The following is a 15997-nucleotide window of genomic DNA, read 5'->3' as shown; positions in this document are numbered from 1 at the left end:
CAAACGTACAGGACACACCCTTGGAAGAAGGCAACAACTCCAACTACCTGGCACTAGCTGAAGCTCCTAATGCTTAGAGGAATTGCATTTTCCTCCCCGATTATCACTGTTTGCCAAAGACACACACAACTACAGCAATTACGTAGCAAGTGGTGCAGTTTGGCGCAAGTGGTGCGACATACCCACCACTGCTAGTAAATTTCTTTAGTAGCTAGGCAATTATGACTGCTTGCTGAACCTAGGTTGCTGAACCAGAACTCCTTTCGCATTAATGACTCTAGCTAAGTGGAATATCAGTGAAGACAATATGTTTAACAAAAAGATGGACAGACAACCATGACAGAAGTTTGAAAAGAAGCATGCTTACTTCGCCATGTGATCGATTAGGAACACAGTAACGTTTTGGTTTACTTCTGGCAGCTTGCTGAAAAGGCTCAGAAGCATGTTTTTCTTTTCCTCTTGGTCGTGCTTACCTGGAGAAGAAAAAGGATGAGTGAAATGACTGACAGACTTGACAGATGTCATTGCAATATCCCTTTTTTAAACAACAGCATCTTAAGCAACTAAGCTTGGTAGAAAAGATTGTGTAGATAAACTTAATTACAGCAGAAACTAATTCCAGACGAGCATCCCATTCTTCCTGCATGAAATTCTTTTAGCTGTCAGTACCAATGTTCTCTTTTGCAACAGTACTAAGGTTTGCTAGCCAAGTTATGTAGAATTGACCTAGAACCTGTTACCTAAAGAGCTGTCTAAGTTGATTTAACCTTCTACTTGATGCAGCTGGAGCTATTTTGCTAGCACGGTTTTCATTCAGACAGTACCTCGCTGCATCTTTAGCAAACACGCTAAGCAGCCATTACCAAACCATTACTTGCCACAGCACATTTATGTATTCACACCAATGCGGTTTTATTTAGGCACAATGCAGTGTCATGCACCATAGCTGCATCTTACACTGATTTCATGTTTCACACCAGTGGTACTCACTGAATGCCTCAAAAAACTTTGGATAAAGAGCGTCGGTGAAGAGAGCTTCAGGCAGTTCCCGCAGGTACAGCTTGAGCAGGCCTGTGACAGTGTTGATGTCGACCTCCTTGAGGAGCTGCTCTGCTTCATAAGGATCTGTGGGACATCAAAGTGGAAAGCCAGCAAAAATTTCACTGCATTAGTATGATGCTCACGGTTTGATAAAACACAAAGGTTGGAGATGTTTCTGATCAATTAGGCTGTCCCTATAAAACTTGCGAATCATATTGAGGCAAGAGAACACACAATGCAGAAGTCTGAGTTTAGAGTCGCAACCAACAAGTAACAAAGCAGTCAATCAAACCAGGAGCTGTCTACGCACCATTCTCGAATGTCCTCTTCAACCTCTGGAGGTCAGATGCCGAACCAGACACTCTGTACAGCCCCACCTCATTAATTCCGCGACGCTCAACCTCCCTGACGCACGTAGTGATCACAAAGGGCACTGCGCTCTTTTCCTTCCTGCAATGAGAGTTCGTGAAAACTTGTAAAATACTCTAATGGCCTGCTACAAACCCAACATTGGAGTGTTAATACATCACTGCAGAACACCTTCCCCTTCATACCACCCTAGGGCAGCCAGATCAGAGGTGCAATATAGGAAGGCTATGTGTTGAGGGTTGCATCATGCCCATAGACTAAACAGCTACTACCACGAATAGGCAATGGCAGGCATAAATTACTGAGCAACAAACGTCAAATATAAACTTTATTAGGTAAACTTGTACTCCTAAAACAATAGGAGGTATCTTCAATAAATACTAGGTGTCACTTTCTGCTCTGGCAATTTAGGCTGATGGTGCATGTCGCCGACTGGAACACAAGTTGATTTTGTACCTTGGCTACTTACTTTACTTCTGGTTTCTACTTTTTTTAAATTTTCGAAGATTATTATTTTTTTTTTTTTTTTCATTTTCATCATCGGATACATATAAGGCCTCTCTAAAAACTGTTCCATGATGTGCGTTGTTTTTGGGTCAGGTTTACCAGTCCAGAGAATTACAAGTGTTTTTGTTATTTTGGACCAGCTCAATTCCAACCTGCAGTTTATTCAAAACAATGGCTTTGGTCCCATGAATATAAAATGTATTATAAAAACTTCCCTTGTCAACAGGTATTTAAGCTCAAACTATTGGGATTCAACTGCATTTTTGACACCTAGAGCACTGAAAGTTATAATGATGCTTTTAAACTCATTTTTTTGCAGGATAAAAATATTCAATTTGTAGTTTATTATCCCTAATAACAACACAGAAATGGCACGTTATTCTGACGAAACTCAAACAAAAATGATTAATACTTCAAATTTAGGGCTAGCATGCTACATCAAAGCACATAAAGGAATAAAAGATAGAGGACAAGATGAAGAGAAGGACTTACTTGCAAACCTGTTGCACCTTTATCCCAAAAGATCCAACGGGTTTACATGATGGAACTCTCTGCAGACCGACATCTGAGGAGTTGTACTTGATGCTGAGGTTGAGCGTGAACTGAGAAAGAAGCAAAAAGAAAGGCCTTCATTAAATATGAAAGCTTCAGCAATGAGAAATACAAAGCTATAAGAGACTACGTAGCAGATTATGTACTCCAACAGCTGTACACATGCATTAGAACAAACAGCAGCGAAGTCTGAACATGAACAGAGCATGAACATCAAAAGCAAAGGGGGCTCTCCATGTTGCCGTCTAAATGAAAGAGACCTACGTCCTGCAGGCTGAAGGATTTCTCCTGGTACTTGTCTGTGAGCCAGGATCGGCTCAGCTCGAAAGCGGCCTTTCCCCGAAGTTCAGTGATGGTCGTACCATTCTTTATTTGCTCCTCGTAGCAGAGGATTCGGAGGGTTTGTGACCCGTCCAGGTCAATCACAACTTCCTGCACCAATCCAGAATGAAGAGTGTGTCAGCAGAATCATAAGCACCTTCAGAAGTGAAAACATACGCTATGAAGGTGAAAAAAAAAAGACTGTCAGGTACTTCATTTTAATTCAGTTTGAAACAGCTGCCCCAAAACCTTCACCTTTGCTTACTGAACAAAGTAAAAAAAAATGTTAGCAATTACGCCTGCACGTCTTCACTTGACATTTCACATTTGATAATGCATTGTTCAAAGGGTAGTATTTATGCAATGAGTACGTGGAAAGAGTACAGAGGCATTTATAGAAATTATAACGCAATAACGCATTATACTGGATAACACAGAGCAAGGGAATATGTGTCTAGGCATGGTGAACACCCAACGGCAAACACCATGAGTGGGAGGAGCAGTGCTATTGCAACTTCAGCTGTTTTGAAATGAATAAAACAGCCACGACACTGAACCTCAGAATTCATCATTACTTCAATGCAAAACAGAGATTTATGAAATGGTCCTGTGATGTCCTTTGATAAATGACTGGTCCTGGCCACCAGTTCTCTTATTAAGTTTTAATTTCCAAAATATCAGTACATATGTACAGTTTCTGAGAAATCCTTTGTATATTCAAAGGAATCCTCCAAGGTGGAGTGTATTTCAGATAACGAAGTCCCTCATTAGCATCCACCTCAACAAAGCCATACGGCTATAAAGGAAAGCTATGCAGTTTTCTCATGAACTTTGAAGAAGAAAAATTTGCCCCGGTTGAAAGTCATGGCTGTCCTTAGGTGGATGCTAGCGATCACTCACCAATGTGTCATATTAATGACTAAACTGCCAGTGGTTTCAGACAGCACCTACCTGGTTAAAGTTGGGCTCCATTGTATTTTGGCATATTTTCGTTTTAGCCTTCTTGAAGAAATGCCCATAGGAGTCGACTTCAAAGCAAATGTAGATGTCTGCAAGAAGAAATAATAAGCTACTTTGCTCCTCTTGCAGCATCAAGAGAGAACAACAGAAATGCTTAAAACAGAGGTCATATGTTGCACAGGCAGTAAGACATTGGTAACACAGACAGAAACAGCAATAAGTAAGGACAAGAATGTAGTTAATACAAAAAGAGCTGTAATGGCACTATTTCATTAATGCAAGCAAAATATTGAGAGCATAGCACGGCACACACTACGCACATCTTAGTATGATCATTCACTAGAAAAGCAACAAGACTAACAATAAGGACTATACTAAGGTATACCACTAAGGATCACAGTATGCACCCAGAGACAAATGGCTCAATCAGTTGAGTTAAAATTGAAAGCTAGGTTAGGTGGTACAGATTTATACTTCCTGGAAGCACGAAATACTGGACATAAAAAACACACTTGTACACAGGACATTCTACTCATACAATCGGGGTTGGTACACAAGACCAAATACTACAGGGTCGCGCGAGAATGATATGCACCAATTACTTATTGTGACAACAGAATAGTTACCCCAGGGATCATGTCAGCATAGTAATGAGGTGGTAGCATAGCATTAACAGCAATTACTAACCCTTTCCTACCCGCCTCGGTGGCTCAGTGGTTACGGCGCTCGGCTGCTGACCCGAAAGACGCGGATTCGATCCCGGCCGCGGCGGCTGAATTTCTTGAAGGCGAAATTCTAGAGGCCCGTGTACTGTGCGATGTCAGTGCACGTTAAAGAACCCCAGGTGGTCGAAATTTCCGGAGTCCTTCACTACGGCGTCTCTCATAGCCTTAGTCGCTTTGGGACGTTAAACCCCAATAAACCAATAAACCAAACTAACCCTTTCCTAACTATGCCTGCTAACCACAGGTGACTGGTGATTCACAAATGCAATGGGAGATTCCAGACTTTTTGTCGCATGCATGGCAACCTTCAGCCCTCTCATGGTTAGTTTACCCTATCAATTAGCACTGTTTTCAGTACTGCCTCCAGGCTTCAATTGTTGTAGCGACAGCCGCATGTGGCACTTCTTCCGAGTGTTGTGGAAGCATTGTAACCTGCGACTAAAAGCTCCAGTCTTCTTACCTTCTCCAGCTTTGACAGCAAATGTGGCCCATGTCCATTTTTTCCTACTTTAACATGGCCTTGATCATATTAACGAGATTAAAACTATCATGTAACAAACAGGAAAAATAGTACACATAAGCATTTGTGGAAAAGACCATGCTTTTGCCATATAAGTCGTGGGCAAGCCACTTTTCTGCATTCTATGCAACTACTAGGTATCAATTAAATTATTATTACAGTGACAGCCAAGCAATAGTATTGCGCAGTAAGTATGTACAGGTGCCGTCAAAAGTAAATGGAAGGCAATATTAACGAAAAAAATGTAAATCATTTCCCCCCAATTCAGGCATCCTTGAATACATATGTGCAGCCTAATTGTAATTTTGCAAATTGCACTGTGCACCAACAAACATGAACCATTATGCTTTAGATTAAAACAAATTAAATTTTTTGGACAAAGTCGCTCTCCATTTACTTTTGACGGCGAGTGTACATAGAGCAGCAATTCAGTTGTCTTTTCAGTGCACAAGTCGGCACGTGGCCTGGCCATATCGGACCCTGAGGGCTTCTACAAAAGTTTTGGAATACAAAGTGCACTGTGCTTCCTCAGCTTGTGAGTACAAACGTCGAGTACAAACATAGAGACTGAGATGCAAGGGAACAAGAAAGACAGACTGCTGGGCGTGACAATAACCTGAGGGAGTCGTGAGGCCTTGGAGGTTGTGCACAGTGACCAGAAGATCCCCAAACAGCAGGTCCTCATCTTTGGCTGCACGAGGGAGGCACAGTGAAGTGTCATCAAAAGTGTGTCCTCTTTAAGCCAACCATCATACTGCCAAGACTCAAGAAATGTTGTGTGCTGTTAAATGCCAGCCAACTGAAAACACCAGATCAAGAGCTCTAGAGCATGCAGCCATTGACCTCATTAAGGGGGGACGCGGCTTTCAAATCACAAAACCTCGAAAAAAAAAACCTAATTTTAGATAGCACCAGATTTCATATCTACATGGCCTTTCTAATTCTATCTCGAAAGATTTCCCAGAAACAGCTCAGAAGTGACCTGGCAGCAAAAAACTGGTTGAGCAAAAACGTCCCTCCTTAATATCACTTTTATTCAACCCTGTTATACATCCCAAAAAAACTTCATACGGAGAAAAAGAAAGAAATGCTCTAGCTAAAAATTTTCTTGGAAAAATGGTTTTCCAGCTGAAATATTGCCTCCATTTTCATGTGGGAAGAAGCAATACATCAATGAGTTCTTACCTGTTCTTGTCAGGAAAGATCCCATGTTGGTTCCCATACACTGCAAATTCAAGAATGAAAGTAAGTGAGGGGAAGACAGCTATCCGTACAAAGCAGCCTACAGAAAGTCATGGATCAAAACAAATTACTCAAAACTCCAAAAACTGCCCTCAAGGTCCCGATAAAGCTATCACTGTAACACACAATGCCAAGGAAAGGTAAACAAACAAGCAAATATGGTGCTAGTCATGCTTCTGGAAGTGCCACAGGAAAAAAAAAGAAAACAGTGCTTGATACACAGAATGCATTTAACCCTTCAACCATTAGCTGCGAGCTGTACTGTAGCAGTAGGTTTTACCAATATCCCCAATGATGAGCCACGCTCGTCCGCTCCGGTGTTGCATTGCTCCCACCGCCAAAGGCGAGTTATGGCCGGCAGTTGCATAGCTTACAATTTTCAACACTAGGGAGTGGTAGTTGTCTATAAAAGGCCATGTTTCGCGCCTTCAGAACATTTTAAGCCTGACAACGGTCACTTTATAATGGCATCACACATGAAAAATGCCAGTGGCGGCAATGTTCTGAGAAAAAGAGCTACAGCTTGGAGCAGTTCTGACAGTGGCTTTGCTGATGATCTAAAATTTGTTTCCAACAAAGACTCTGATTTCGCCTGCGAGCTGGAGACTGCTTCAGATGACATCGACCGCAACGGCACCGACGACTACAGTGACACGCTGGGTGGTGTGCGCACACTACTAATGATGAAACCTCGTTTATGTTACAGCATATCGAATCAAACAAATACGGCAGATTTCGTACATTGTAACCTATTACTACAGCATGCACTGAAGGAACGCCACCTTCAAGAGCAGCCCTTTCTTTCAGAATTTTTGTGTTAATTCTATACAGAAACCAAAGAAGTAGTACATTTTCAGTATCAGTTACATGGAAGAAATTATGACTGCTTGAAAAAATTTGGTGATTTTGGTATGCTTTCGGGAATTAATTTGGCGGTTAAAGGGTTACAGCGTCTATTTGCCACATACCGGAATAGAACAGCACACAATGCACAGCACAAAGGAAAAGGTAAACATGGCACCAGTGCTGCTATGTTCCTGGGTCTTGTGCTCACCTTTTCTTATGTACTTGCCTTTAGTGCTGCACCATTATTTTAAGATGTATTACCACCAATTTTCCCAAGTTTCTGCATCATACTGTGACTATTTACCACTTGAAATGCAGCACTATTACACTAACCCAGCATACATTTCAGTGAGTGACACAAATGATGACATTATAATACATTGGAGCAGCTAGCATTCTGATCCCTTTCCATTCACACCAAGAAACACTTTGCTATGTTCTCACTCACATAAAAAAAAGCCAACAATAAAATGGCATTAAATTACTCCTTGAACAAACACGACAATTGGGTTTTGCAACCAGAAAGTTCACATTAGAGCAAAACAAGAACATTTAACAGGAAAACCGGAACAGTTTGGAAAATTGGGCAACTGCAAGAAAAAAGAAAGCAAATTTCAATATTCAATTTAGCATTTCAGCACTGTTTTAAAGCAAGAGAAGTGTGGTAAAGTGAAGTAAATGATGAGTAAGTCCTCACCCCCCTTGCAGACGTGATGCAGCTCTGCAGTTCAAGGATGCTAGGAGTTGTGACAACCTGCGGGGCTGCAATGTTGGAAAGTGCGTGTGAACAAAATGTTGACAAAACAATGTTGACAAAGAGCACTGCGAATGGCAATAAAGCAGCCCCCTGTGGTCAGAAATTTTTTATGCTCTTTTTTTTTAATCCCTAATCCTTAAGCATCAGAACAGCTTTTGTTACACTACTAAATTGACATAGCTTTGCGCTCTCCTGCAGGCGTGCAATTTTTCAAATGGCGTTAGAAATGGTCCAAATTAACTGAGCCACAGTGGAAAAGATAATCGGGTTTTCGAAATTCTAAAATCTGATACGGCCATTACTAATGGCCAGGTACAAATCTTTAATTACAATTGGGCGCCTATCGGTAACGGTTAAAAAGTTAACTATTAGAATCTAATTAATCATTTTACTAGTTAACGTCATTCACCTGTTTTGTGACGCCCACCAACACTGGTATCACTATGCTGCAAAAAGCTTCTCTTTACCTCAAAAACTCCATTTTTAAAAGTTAGTGGCAGGCTTCCCTGAAACACATGGTGTATATGCATATCATCACTGGTAGACTTTAGCAGCCATAGATTACGAGGAAAGATTATCAGAATGGTTACCTGTCATGTGCAGGTGGTTTATAGCCTCTATCCACTGGGATCGCTCAAACTCTGATGACAGAAAGAAGGTGTATGTTTTGGTGTTTTTGAAGCCAATCTTGAATGGGAGGTTCGGCGAGTGCAGGACCAATTGTGCCTCCTGGATACAGAAGAAGAAAAAAAAAAAACATACAAGTGACAGATATCCACATGATAATAGTTGATAAACACTCAAGCTTATCCACTCACAGCAGTTTTCAGAAACAGAAGGAATCCAAAACTTACCAGCTCACTGAGCTTCTTTCTATTCCGTTCCAAGTTGCGCCCTGGCGGTTTCCCAAGCCTCTGAAGCAGCAAAGCAAGACCAAGTGATCAAAATTATATGCATAACACATTTTTTTATGCATACTACTGCTACGCAAACGGTTTAACAAGCTAATGATCCAAGCACATACACATGCACAGTATGCTGCAAAAAACAATGTCAGCTCTTTATATCGGCACACACGCATATACACGCAAAAAAGAAAAGAAGACTTGTGTTGCTTCGCACCTGCTTCGCATTTACTAGGCAGACAATAATATTCACTCCAACAGTTGGATCAATACAACAACAGAAAGGTTGCAATGACTTTAGCCTTGAAGCAATTTATTCCAGCAGATTTCATAAGATAGCTAAAACTATCCCCTTTCCCTGTTGCCCTCCCCTATGTTCCCTCTTCCCCTCGTATCCATTATACTGCTCTTAATCCGAGTCAAAATAAAAAAAAAGATCACTTGAGACATCCAAAAACGCGGCCAAAACCAAATCAACTAGTCAGAAAACCATTCAGCTCCTCTAGAATTCTCTTAAGTTCCATATGGCCTTTTTTTGGTTGAAATAGATGGGCAGCTATACGATATGTTTGCTACAAGTCCTTTCAAAGATCACTTCCTTACCTTAACATCAGAAAGAAGAATATTATCGACTCATGTTGCTTCCTTTACTGAGTGACTTGAAGTGCTCAAAAGAGTGCTCAAAACAACTTAGCAGCTGCAAGAAAAAGATATAGCTACTCACAGCATTCTCTCGTTCCTCCTTTGTTACAACATCCCTCAGTGTGCTGGTTCGAGACCGCAGCTGGCAGACGTTCACCTTGTTATCTTCCTTGATTGGTTCCATTTCTCCTGCAGAAGAAAGCAAGTCACTCCTTGCAATCACCAAACTTAAAAACATGGTGGCTTTGCAATGAATGATTTTGTAGAAACTTCAGTAAACTGAACAGAAAGTTTAAAATACAATGCCACTCTGTACATTTGCTGATGTTTTGGTTTAAGAAGCTTCTCTCAATAGTTTCACATTTTATAAACATGCACACTGAAGAATCACACTTGAATGAGCAAGTAAGACAGGTGGATGGGTGGTCAAACAGCAAATAAAGAAGACACCAGATAATATGTACATAAACAAATACAAAAACACCAGCGGCTGGGTCACTGCACGAATGAGCGAGTGAGTTAACTGAAAACGAATGACTGAATGGGTGTGAGTGAGAGGATGAGTGCATGACAAACAAACGAATGAAAGCACTGCAGAGTAGAACGAAGTAATGAAATTAAAGCTTTTTTACACATAACAGATGCACAGCTGGGAAAGTGGCTGGATAAAGTACGATTTGCTTAGCCTGACAAATTAGACTTGTGCGGTCCTGTGTGGATTCTTCCTTTATGCCCCATCGAGTGTTTTCTAGTGCCAACAACTATGTTTCCAGATGCTGAAAACCAGCTAGCCAAGCTCCTGGCTTTATCATGTGTCAACTGGGAAGCTTGGAAAATTTGTACTGCCTGCTAGTGGCATGCAGTGTGCCACATGTAAAAGGAAAAAATAATCTTCATGTTGATTTCCTTACTTTCTTTAAATATTGTCAATTTCAAGAACAGTAAGCCCCTTAAATTTTCGAGCAAAATGATGGGACTTACCTGTGGCATCAATCAGGGTAACGAGGCTAAGAGGGATGTACCATTTAACCTCAAATGTGAACTTTTGCCTGAAAGAAATTAATTCACAGTGAGCATATTACACAATAAGCACTTGCCAGATTCCCGTTGCCTGGGCTTCCAAGATAATATAAAATTCGGCCCACATCAAACCGAGGCTGCATTTCAAAAGTGGACGCTCTGCCATATTTGTCAAGACTGTCAAGACAAAAAATGTCCTCCTGGTTCAGTGATGTTTCATCTCAGAAATTTTCCCCTTTTCAGAAAATCTGGGAGCTCAAATTTAGCAAAAACGAATTTTTACAGAGTTACAGGAAATTCTATGAACTGAAATTGTCTCACTTTTTTCAAATTGACAAGAGCCTTCAACTTTCTGCACAGAAAAATGGCCTGAACAGAAAATTTTTGCTGTAATTGAGGGAATTTTCAGTTATGGCATGCCACTCCACTCTCCTAGCTAATGTGTCCACTACAGGCTGCTGAGGAAGTAAACAGCACGAAAAACTGCAAAACGTCCGCCGTCGACGGGGTAGCTATAGGCGTAGTGTCAGTCCCACAAAATACTGTCCACGCATACATATACATTACACAAACACCCACACACATACACATGGTTCACCATACACTGCTGGGCTTGCACATATCTACCCAGGTGACGTCCTCAGGAGTGCGTGCTCGCTGGCCCACCTGAATACCATTCATGCTGGCCAGCGGAACAGCACGGAGTGTTTTGTTCACGACACATACATTGCTGGGCAACACAATTTACCTTGGAGAAAGCTCGTCGTGCTTCCAGAAATCTGATATCAGAAAATGCCAGATGACCGTGAAGACTTTGTTCATGCGCTCAACTGACCTAGATGAAGGTTTGTACTTGGCACAGACGATGACGTCATTGAAGAGGAAGAGATGCCTGAGCTTGCGATGCCCCTCAGAGTATTCCACAATGAAGCTGTTCTTCACAACATGCCTAGGAGCCCTGTCTTGATGCTGGGATGAAACAAATAATGCACACTAAAGGTTACCATCATGGCAGTCTCACACGGAACAAGTTCAAAGCTACATTGGCATGGCCGGGAAGACTGTCAAAAAGAAAAGAAAACAGGCAAGAAAAAGGCATCTTCCGCTTCTTAACCAATCCGTCATAACACTATAATCATGTTCTTTACACTAAACAAACAGAAATACCCCAGCCGCAGAAGTCACTGAATGTTAAAAAAGTTTGCAGTTGAAGAAAGCTTGTCTGGCCAAGCTGGATCTTTCCTTCTTTGGATGAATTCTGTTTTCATTTTGTGGCCTGTTTTTCTGTTCGACTCAATGAATGTCAACAGATCGCATTAGCAAGACAGTCTCTCTGAAATCTGCTGGTCTATAAGCTTCTAGGCAAAAAAAATGCAGCCAGTACTTATCAACACAATCTGCATACACATGAGTATACATCATTCGTTCTGATACTTACAGGGAACATGCTTTCTGGGGAGTTAAGCTTGAGTTCATTCAGGAACCGCTGTGTGAGCTTCAGCGCCGCTCTCAGGTTGTTGTAGTCATGATGACTGCTAGGTATGTAGTGAAGAAGGTCCTGAGGAAACAAAAAAAAAAAAAAAATGAAATGAACTCAAAACCACAAACACCTTACAAAGACCAGAAATAATAGCACTTATTGTGTAACTCAACAAAAAATAAAAACTGGCTGAATAACCTAGCCATGGAAGCTTCACATGCTCAACTGTAAGGAAGTAATGAGGAACAATAACATTGCAAAATCATGGAAGTGCTTCACTAATTAGAAAAGCACCAAGATATTATAACAAAAAGTTAAATGAAACAAAACTCACATGAAGGACCAGTGCATTTTTCTGCACTCTTGCTACTGGCTTGTGGAGCAAGTCTGTCAAAGGAAACCAAGAAAGTCATTTTATACTGGCAAAAAGGAGATTAATAAGTGTAAAATCTCTTACTGAGCACACTTTCAAAAAACTATGTTCTCCCTTTACATATGCTTAGTTTGTAACTCTGCATAATTAACATACGAAGTGACGTACCTTCCAGTGTAGCTGGTTGTCCTTTTGACGTGTTCAACTTTATGTTCTGAAAAACAAAAAAATACAGCATGAAGCTCAAATGAAGCAAGCATCCATCATCGATGGTGAAGTCATGACAGGCAAGTGTATTCCTCACCTTGAATAGCTCTTCAAACTTCATGTTCGATGCATTGCAGTGCCTCACAGTCTCAATGGCCTTGGAATAGTTTTCCAAGAACAATTTGTAGACCTCTAACCGACTCGCCTATGGCAAAGAGAGCAAAAGAAATGAGACAGCAGGAATTATACATGCCTAAAGGCCCTATGTCAGGGTTGGTAACAGCACCAATACAAATGGACAGGTTGCGTTTGTCACTTCAAGCAAAATCTGATAAGCACAAATGAGGGCGTGCGGAGGTGAATTCAACACCATCACCTCTAGAGAGCTGTATGTATGTACTATGCCAGCCACTGACCAGCTACACCTGCCATCTATATGTAGCCCACCAAGCACCAGCTCTTACAGCTGGTGCTTAAGCTACAGCTCTTAGAGGAAAACAGGCACCAAACTTTTGGTTGCAAATTTCTTTCCTTGGAATGGTGTGCCATGCATGATCATCATCATCATCATTTATTATCCCTTAAGGGCCCTGGTTTGGGCATTACATAAGGGGGGGGGGGGACAAGAAAGTATGGCCATGGTCATATTTATACAGACAAGAAAAACACAACGAGGCATGGTGATGTACGTGCATTTCTATGATCCGTGCATTTTGAAATATAGGGAAAACAAACGGACGAAAATTACACAGGCAGTTATGCTCCGCATACTTTTAACAAACAACAAAACAGTATATTCACACACAAAAAGGAAAAGCAATCGGGTACTGAACAAAAAAATGCAGTGTATTAGAGAAAAGTATAGCAAAAGAAAAATGAAATCCTATTGCTGCTCATCAGTTTATTTAGAAAAATGAGCGGATGTTAACTGCCTGAATTTTGAGTTGTCACGCTCATGGACAATAGTTTCGGGAAGTGAATTCCAGTCATCAATAGCCAAGGGCAAGAATGATTTATTAAATGCATTTGTGGAACCAGTAATACGCTGCACGCTCAGGGAATTGAAGAGCCGACGGGACGTTCGTACAGGTGGTACCAGAAGGGAGGTTCGCAGGTCAGGACGGTTGTAATATAGATTATGAAATAAACTCAGCCGTAATGTCTTCCTTCGATGAGTTAACGAGTCGAGATCAATGGATGATTTGATGGCACTAACGCTGATCCGTGTATCATATTTTGAGCAGATGAAGCGAGCTGCACGATTCTGGATGCTTTCTAGTAAGTCAATTAAGTATTGTTGATGAGGGCTCCATATTGCGCAGGCATATTCAAGTTTAGGTCTAATGTATACTTCATATGCGAGCTTACGAATGTTACTGGGGGATAAAGAGAGAGAACGCCTGATGAAGCCAAGTGTTTTAGATGTGTCCGCCACAAGTTTCGTGATATGCTCAGACCAGTTCAGTTTGTCTGTGATAATAACTCCCAGATATCGGTATGATTCTACACGTGAAATGATCATGGAGTTCAATGAGTATGAATAATCAAGGCTGGAGCGTTTTCGGGAGACTTGCATGCTCTTACACTTGGACACATTCAGTTTCATCAGCCAGGTGGCGCACCAGGTTTCTATTGTGTTGAGGTCTTTCTGCAGGAGCAACTGGTCAGATGTATTAGTGATGCGACGATAAAGTACACAATCGTCAGCGAAAAGGCGGATTGTGGATGAAATGCCTGTAGGGAGGTCGTTTATAAAGACTAAAAATAAAAGTGGACCGAGGACAGAGCCTTGGGGTACGCCTGAAATGACATTCGAGTTTTTGGAGCGATGGTCGCCAATAACAGTGAACTGAGTGCGGTCTGAAAGGAAGGAGGAAATCCATGATAGTACCAAGGGGTCAAGAGAGAGGGATGAGAGTTTAAACATCAGACGTTGATGTGGGACACGGTCAAAGGCCTTAGAGAAATCCAGATAGATAATATCAGTTTGAAATGAAGAATCCAAATTGAGGTTAAGGTCCGTAGTAAATTCGTAAAGCTGGGTATCACACGAGAAACCAGAACGGAATCCATGCTGGTTGGCAAAGAAGAAGGAATTTTTGTCTAGATGAAGAGCAACCTGTGAGTATATGATATGTTCTAGCATTTTGCAAGCAATACACGTTAATGAAATAGGGCGATAGTTTGATGGATCAGAGCGATCACCTGACTTGAAAACCGGAACAACCCTACTTAACTTCCAGTCATTTGGAATCGAACTACTTGAAATTGATTGGCTAAAGATTATTTGTAATATCTGACATGAAATTTCTCTAGTGCCTTTTAGTATTTTGGTAGGTATCTCGTCAGGTCCAGGGGCGCTAGACGACTTCAAACTGTCGATAAGTTTACCTGTGCCTTCGGCAGAAATGGAGATTGGGGGCATCTGGCTGAAATGAGAGCTGTTATGGTTGGGTACATGAAGGACGGGTTCATGAGTGAAAACGGAAGAGAAGTAATTGTTCATAACATCTGCACAGCGATCTGCAGAGACATGCGAGCCATCTTGCTCACGCAAGATAATACCCTGCAGCGAGTTATGGTTTGGCAACAGAATCTTCCAGAATTTCTGGGGGTTATTTTTAATTATGTTTTGCAAATCATTATTAAAAAATTTCTTTTTGGAGCGTCTCAAAAGATTCGTATAATTACGGAGACATTCGAAGTATTTATCCCATTTTGAAACGGTGGCTGAATTTTTGGCTGCTCGGAAAAGACGCTTTTTCTTTTTTAATAATCTTCGAAGAGAATTGGAAAACCAATGCTTATCAGCATCTCCGCGTATGCACACAAGAGGCACATATGACTCCATCAGCGATAGCATTTTCTGTTTGTAAAGCAACCAGTTACTATTAACTGTTCGAGAGGGAGCAGAGTTACGGAAATGACAAAGAAACTTTTCTAGAACCTGGTTAATTTGAGCATAGTCAGCTTTGTTATAGTCGCGAATATATTTTATTGATGGCTTGCGGGAAGGAATGGCAAATGACAAATTAAAAAATAGCAGGTTATGATCGCTAAGGCCACTGGTACACGAGGGAGACTTAAACAACTCAGGCTTCGAGACGAATACAAGATCGAGGACGTTGTTACCACGCGTTGGAGTATTAACACACTGAACCATGTTAGAATTAATTCAAGAAATTTTTTTGACTGACGAGAAGGTGCTGACAGCTGATCCCAGTCAATGTCGGGATAGTTAAAATCGCCACAAAGGACTAAGTGTGCACGGGGAAAGCGGGACCGCAAGTCTAGAAAGACCGAATACAATTCATCAACAAAAGAACAGTCAGAATCTGGCGGCCGGTAACAGGCGATAAGTATGGTCGCGGTAAAAGTAAGGGACAGGTTAACACAAACTAATTCAAGGCTACAGCCGACTGGCACGAAGTGTGAGCGTATGCTAGATTTTATCAGAACCAGAACACCCCCTCCTCTTCGGCCAGCTCTGTCAAATCTGTAGATAGTGAAAGATTTACTGCCCTCGAGTA

At 41.4% G+C, this 15997-nt stretch overlaps 1 protein-coding gene across 1 annotated transcript in view; it reads right to left on the bottom strand.

Annotated features, from left to right (window-relative positions):
- Positions 1 to 15997, bottom strand: part of RhoGAP1A (Rho GTPase activating protein at 1A) — a 149155-nt gene that overhangs the window by 7189 nt on the left and 125969 nt on the right. Inside the window, exons 5-22 of the mRNA XM_089574751.1 lie at positions 12565 to 12672; positions 12429 to 12474; positions 12222 to 12274; positions 11846 to 11965; positions 11243 to 11376; positions 10369 to 10436; positions 9470 to 9576; positions 8695 to 8754; positions 8431 to 8569; positions 7781 to 7845; positions 6181 to 6220; positions 5612 to 5686; positions 3742 to 3839; positions 2734 to 2901; positions 2410 to 2519; positions 1352 to 1491; positions 991 to 1125; positions 368 to 473 (exon numbers count right to left, since the gene is read on the bottom strand). Of these exons, the coding sequence (XP_089430877.1) occupies positions 368 to 473; positions 991 to 1125; positions 1352 to 1491; positions 2410 to 2519; positions 2734 to 2901; positions 3742 to 3839; positions 5612 to 5686; positions 6181 to 6220; positions 7781 to 7845; positions 8431 to 8569; positions 8695 to 8754; positions 9470 to 9576; positions 10369 to 10436; positions 11243 to 11376; positions 11846 to 11965; positions 12222 to 12274; positions 12429 to 12474; positions 12565 to 12672 (1772 nt within the window). The remainder of the gene's footprint in view (positions 1 to 367; positions 474 to 990; positions 1126 to 1351; positions 1492 to 2409; positions 2520 to 2733; positions 2902 to 3741; positions 3840 to 5611; positions 5687 to 6180; positions 6221 to 7780; positions 7846 to 8430; positions 8570 to 8694; positions 8755 to 9469; positions 9577 to 10368; positions 10437 to 11242; positions 11377 to 11845; positions 11966 to 12221; positions 12275 to 12428; positions 12475 to 12564; positions 12673 to 15997) is intronic.

Source organism: Amblyomma mixtum, chromosome 2, assembly GCF_055824585.1.
Source record: "Amblyomma mixtum isolate Tamu chromosome 2, ASM5582458v1, whole genome shotgun sequence".
Classification (NCBI taxonomy): domain Eukaryota; kingdom Metazoa; phylum Arthropoda; class Arachnida; order Ixodida; family Ixodidae; genus Amblyomma; species Amblyomma mixtum.
Note: the sequence above shows the minus strand (reverse complement) of the source record. Positions and strands in the feature narration are given on the sequence as shown.